The sequence below is a fragment of the Geospiza fortis genome, unplaced genomic scaffold (genome assembly GCF_000277835.1).
Source record: "Geospiza fortis unplaced genomic scaffold, GeoFor_1.0 scaffold186, whole genome shotgun sequence".
Classification (NCBI taxonomy): domain Eukaryota; kingdom Metazoa; phylum Chordata; class Aves; order Passeriformes; family Thraupidae; genus Geospiza; species Geospiza fortis.
In genome coordinates, this window is record NW_005054331.1 from 2,524,686 (window position 1) to 2,530,863 (window position 6,178).

Consider the following 6,178-nt stretch of genomic DNA (forward strand, 5'->3'; position numbering starts at 1 on the left):
TTAAGTTAATGCTTGCTTTGAACAAACACAATTTTTCAGCTTTTCCTTATTTTTTACACATGAGTGAGTGTGAGGTAGAAAATGTTCTCAGTTTTCAAAAACAGCCAACATAAGCAGAAATAGATTATAAGAGAGAGGTTCACTAGCAGCTCAAAAACCCCCCAAAAAACAAAACAAAAAAAAACCAACGAGCCTCCTCCCCCCTCCCTCAAAAAAAAAGGCCTCCAAAACCAAATTATGGTCCAAAGACCTGTTACCAGACCTTGTGCTCAGATAATTTTAGAAACAGTTTGTGGAGGCAATTGAAAAAATGTACGGTCTTGGAAATGAGAGCAACACACTGGTGCCAAGGATTTAAGAGCTGGTCCTTACCTGGAAATGAAATTAGATTTAGTGTCATTTATATATCAGCAATTGAGTATATGACAACTGTCCATAACCTGGTGCACTGTAGGAGAAACTAGACTAAAAGATGGCCACACCCTTGTTGGCAGTAAGGGATGAGATGCTTTAGGCTGCACCAGAAAACAAGGGTATTAATTATTCTTTATGTGTTTGGAGTCCAACAGTTGTGACCATTTACTGTCTTCATACTTCATGAAGAAGTTGAGGGCGCACTGCAAGGCCCAAAGGCTTTCTACTTTAGTTCTATTATTTCTTTCCACCCAATTGTTTATCTATTGTTTGTGCTTGTTCTTTTTATTTTTTTTTTTCCTTTTTTTCTTTCCTTGTTGTGTTTTTAAGTGGAAGAACCATCTGTTCTTTATTTATATGAAGAGCAGTTTTGAAAGTATTGGGCTTCCTGCTGCTTTGAAGTCTCTGCAAATGCTGTGCATGGATAGAATCCCATCAGTCAAATATTATTGGTGTGGCTGCACAACTTATGGAAAACTAACAGTGTGCTTACCTTTCAAATTTGTCAGGACCTTGCTTAGGTCTCTTGTTACATGATTTGCTTGTTTTGTTTCATTGAGAAAGACTGGGAATCAGGGAAGTCCTGCTATCTTTGCAGCCTTTGGTTGTTAGAAGGGAATGTATTTTATGAGAAATAACTTATGCTTTAGCAGCAAGCAGCAAGCTTGATATGGGACATATCATGAGTATTACAGAGGAGAACCAGACTCAGATATTTGCTTCTGGACTTGTTGAAGTTTGTTCTAATTTGAAACAAAAGCCTTAGTATGTGAAATGTTAAAACTATGGATGAAGAAATGGAGAGTTTGTGCATATGTTTACATGATGTTTTATATAATTGTTATTTTTTGTGTGAATATCTTTCTGTAACCATGTACATACAAACTCTGTGGAATTTTTCAGGCTAAGACAATGCTTTTGTTCTTGCTGGAAATGCCAGTGCTTAGTTTTCTATATCAAGTCTCTGTCTGCACAACAGTCAATATCCAACCAAGAACCAAAAGGAAAAAAAAAACATAACTGATGATTTTCTGGAGTGTTTTCCCTCCTGTGACAGAAAGATATCATATACTGTTTGTTTAATTTAAAAATAACTCTCTGAAAATGTGAAATCCAGAAGAAAAACAGATAGAAAGCAGAGAAATCATTGGCTACTATATGAAGAAGATAGCTCAGAAGAGTGCAAACATGCTTTTTCTGTGTAGTGGTTATAGTGAGTCATAATTGTTTCCAATTATTTACTACTGAATAAATGACAGCTATAAAAAGACTATATTTGTTTGCTCCTGAAAAAATACCTATGAGAGTCAGGCATGAAAAATTCCTTGAGGCAAAAGAATTTCACAAAACTTATTCTTACTTTAGCTATCACCATGCCAAAGATGTTCAATTTTCATGACTTATTTAAAGTTCTGACACATGTATGTTATTCTATCAAAACAAAAGAAGAAAGACAAACACTTTGGAGTTTGCCTGTATTACATTATTCTTTAATATAAATGACATATAAGTTTTACAAATTAGAGAGATTGACTTTGGAGTATTAAGAGTCTGCAGAAGATTCTTTTCAGGTGATGTTTTTATTGAGTATATGTTTAGCTTTGAAGATTGACAGTAGATATGTGCAGCCTACCTTTGATGTGCTTGCTACCTGCTGGTATGGGTTGAAGAATCCCAATTTACAGAGGGCTCCAAATCACTCTAAATAGATACATCTACAAATGTTGTCCCAACAATGTCCACAATAGCAGTTATTTCACTTCTTCTATTTCTATACTTATGGTTTTGCTTCTATAGTCAAAATTCCACAAATTTGTTGGACAGAGGAGCCTGCATATCTCTACTTCACAATTAATTCCTTTTTTTAAAAACTAAAACCAGTAAAGGATGCTGATATATGTAAAATGAAGAACAAATGAAAAGTGAACTGCTATGGGTTTTTTTTAGCTAAATACATGGATTGATAACAATTACTAAACCCTTATACCATACTCTGCAAGGCGGTACAGTCATAAAAACTGCTCTTGTGACTAAGGTGAGAAGGATTTTCTCTAGAGAAATTTAGTCATTGAGCTCCAGATATAGGTTACAAGATTTTTACTGCAGACTACTCAATATTTTATTCATTAGGATGGTGTTAGGCTAATTCTGAATAACATTGCTCTAGAAGAATGGCAAACTTTAAAGAACTATGTGTACAATACAAATTTATTTTATTTTTTCAAAAATAATGACATTAGCAACAACTTTATTTGCCTCTGCTAAATAGATACATTCAGAATTATCTTATAGTGGATATTTTTAAACCTCCAGGGCTTGAAATAAATTTAAAGGAGGTAACTCTTACCTTCTCAAGTCTCAAGATGATTTGAGAGTCTTTTTTCCCCTCTGCTATTTTTCTCTGTGTGGCTATAAAAATAACCTCAATCACTGTCTTTTTTTTTTTTAATAAATCATAACTTGACAAATATTTACTCCGAATTTCATATACAGTGGAATCTGAAAACCTGCAGCATTCAGCAAACTGAAAAATGCCACAGAAAGCATGCTGGAAAAGAAGGCTGAAATAAGTCAGTTTAAAGCACAGTGGGCAATTCTTATTGATGGTATGCTCGCTCTTGTACATCTGTTATGTCTCATTTATTCTACATCAATGGATCATCTCCACTTAAAAGTGAAGTTTCTGGCATTTGGCGTTAATTGTTAGCAACGGTTTTTTGAACAGGCCTATGAGGACAGACACTTTAGCTGGAACACAACCGACCCCCATCCCTAGAGATCTATTTGTAATTCCCAATCTGTACTGCAGAGCGTTCGTGGATACACCGGAAGGCAGAAGGCTGGATCTCCCAGTACTGCACGGGGTTGCTGAAGAGGCTCACGCCAGAGTAGCTGGCCTTCTTGGTGTTGTAGCCAAGGGGGCAGAAGTCGTTGATACCAATGGAAGCAATTTTGTTGTTATGAAGATAGACCACCTGAAAAGCATACAAGTACTAAAGTGAGAAAATTGAGCTATCACAGCAAATAAGAGAAATTATATCATATTAAATGTTTCATATAGGTTTTGGCAACATTATGCAAATATGTCTTCTTTCCAAACAAATCCTTGACTCTACCTTCTGAATTACCTAGCATACACCCAATTGACATAATTTCTACAGAAAGTGCACAAACTATGCAGGGAATCTAATAATGTGTCACAGACATCTTTTATGAAAAATCCTTTCCTTAGGATTTTTTCTCCTGAGAAGCTGAGAGGCCTCAGGAACAAAATGTAAACAATGGTTATCTGCTGCTGTGGAATGCAACAGGTGGATCTGTGATTGGTCCATGTTGGTTGTTTCTAATTAATGGCCAATCAAAGTCCAGCTGTCCAGACTGTCTCGGTCAGTCACAAGCCTTAGTTATCATTCTTTTTCTATTCTTAGCTAGCCTTCTGATGAAATGCTTTCTTCTATTCTTTTAGTACAGTTTTAATATAATATATATCATAAAATAATAAATCAAGCCTTCTGAAACATGGATTTGACATTCTCATCTCTTCCCTCATCCTGGGACCCCTGTGAATGCCATCACAATAACGTTACTGTCAGCTGGTGGAACTGTAACCAAAAGAGGAGCCAAAGATTTGAAATTATGAATACAGCACTGTGGCTCTGGAGCATGCTCTGTATACAGTAGGAAAGACATTCTGTGCTGTTCTTGTGAGCCAGCAAGGGCTTCCTGAAGATAAAGGAAAGCCCCATATCTCTCCTGAGGAAGACACCAAGGTTGTCACCATGGCAACATGATGAAGGAGAGAAAGTTAAAAGATACAGACTCTCTAGTGGGCTCACAGAATGACGCGGATCCCTGGTCACCTACTGAGAACTTTGCTTCTTTCCTATAACCAATGGGCAGTGAATGTGTATGCTAAGTGAATGTAAATATCTTGAAAAATATAAAAGCAACATGTTGCTATAATAAATCTCTCTTGCACCCTTTTGATGGAGTTGTGGTACTTTGTGTTGTCTTGTGCTATATAACGACATCATACGGAGAATATATTTGATGCTAATTGGTTTCTCTCCAGCTCTAATATTTTCATTCTCATGAGTGCAGCTATACAGGACTCAGAGCCAAAGTAACCACTAATGACAATTTAAAGTAGCTGATGAATCTTATTTAGCTCCAGATTCACCACTTCTGGAGAATTTTTCCAAGCTACATGCTTGGAAATTCACTTTTGGGATTCTTCATTCTTTGGGAGCTTTCTTTCCTGTAAAATCTTAGTCTGGGTGAAGACAAATTTAAATTGCTCCCAAGAGGCAATATTTCTAGATATCTGATCAAAAGGACTTCAGAAATACTGGTGATGTGAAATGCCTATTTTGTCTATCTGCCCTCCTGATGGCACTGTTTTATGAGATAACAAAGGAAAGGTTATTGGGAAAGGCTGCAAAATGTCATTTAGTAGAAATGAAAAAAAAATCAACAGAAGAAATTATTTTAGAAATTCTTTTTTGAGTAAAGAGTAAAATAAGGTACACAAATAATCCCATATTTTTTGTGGCACTTCAGACATACAGAGACAACGAATGTACACTGCCAGATCTATACACCTCCATAACCATTTTCACAAAAAAAAATGGAATAAGTATTCCAATTGGAATAAATATTCCTGTTGTATTCAACATTTCCTTCATCACTCAAGTGTTTATGAAACTTGCATCAAGTTAAAAATACTGTGCAGATTTCTGTTCAAGACTGAATAAACACACAAATACCATTAGGAATCTTTCAACTATTGCTCTCTGAGACAGTATGATAAACTTTACCTGTATGTATTTGTGATCACCCAGTCCACTGGGTACCCTGACAAGTTCATTGTTGTTCAAGTGGAGCTCCCTCAGGTGAGGTACATTGTTAAGAGAGCCATTCTCAACTGAAGAAATACTGTTGAAACTGAGACCCAGTCTGAAAAAGTTTAAAAAAAAAATATTATTGAGGGGGAAAATGCTCTGAGACTTCTTAACAGCTTAATTGATAAGAGAATTTAATACAGGTAAGAAGAGACCTCATGTTAAAATAATTTGCTGTGGAGGAGTACTTTTAAAGAAAGCCTTCTTCACAGTTATCTAATAGCCTGTAATTCTTTGTGGCTTGTAGCAGTTTCAGAAGTCAGGGCCTGAAACCAGAACAAAATCACAGGACTGAAAATCCTTTCTTGATCTTTATGGCTGAGAGGTTTCCTAGTATTAATTAGTATTACATATAATGCAAATAGTCTTATCCTACTAATTTGAATATGGCAATGCTATCAAACTATTAAATGAAAAAGGAGACTTTATTGAGAGCTCCCACTTACATCAACATGAATTTACTTCACATAGAAATCAATTCAGTGTCCCATCTCCTAGCTAGAATTTGATAAAGAATTTTCATTAAAAGTTATTAGAATGAACTTTCTTTTGAAGAGAGTATACCAAGATTTAGGAAAGCTTGGGGAATTGGGTCCTACACATCAATTCAGTCTGAAGTTCTACAGAATGTTTACAATGGATTTCAGTGATGGGTACTCATGGTGAATGTCTTTGAAAAGATTGGAAAAAAACCCTCCACGTTTTGTCAGAGGGCTATAAATTCTTGTTTGACACATATCTAAATGTGTGCTCATGACATATGCAGGTCTACAAGCAGATGTGTCAGACCTGGGAGACCAGCACGAAGAAAACCAGCTCTGACTCTCATATTAGTGTATTGAAGAAAAATAGTCCCCTTGCAC

The 6,178-nt window shown here is 35.9% G+C and overlaps 1 protein-coding gene across 1 annotated transcript in view; it reads right to left on the reverse strand.

Moving 5' to 3' along the window:
- Positions 1 to 1,875: 1,875 nt before the first annotated feature.
- DCN (decorin) overlaps positions 1,876 to 6,178 on the reverse strand; it is a 38,874-nt gene continuing 34,571 nt past the window's right edge. The window contains exons 7-8 of the mRNA XM_005421595.2: positions 5,232 to 5,370; positions 1,876 to 3,389 (exon numbers count right to left, since the gene is read on the reverse strand). Coding sequence (XP_005421652.1) covers positions 3,195 to 3,389; positions 5,232 to 5,370 — 334 coding nt within the window. The 3' untranslated portion in view covers positions 1,876 to 3,194. The remainder of the gene's footprint in view (positions 3,390 to 5,231; positions 5,371 to 6,178) is intronic.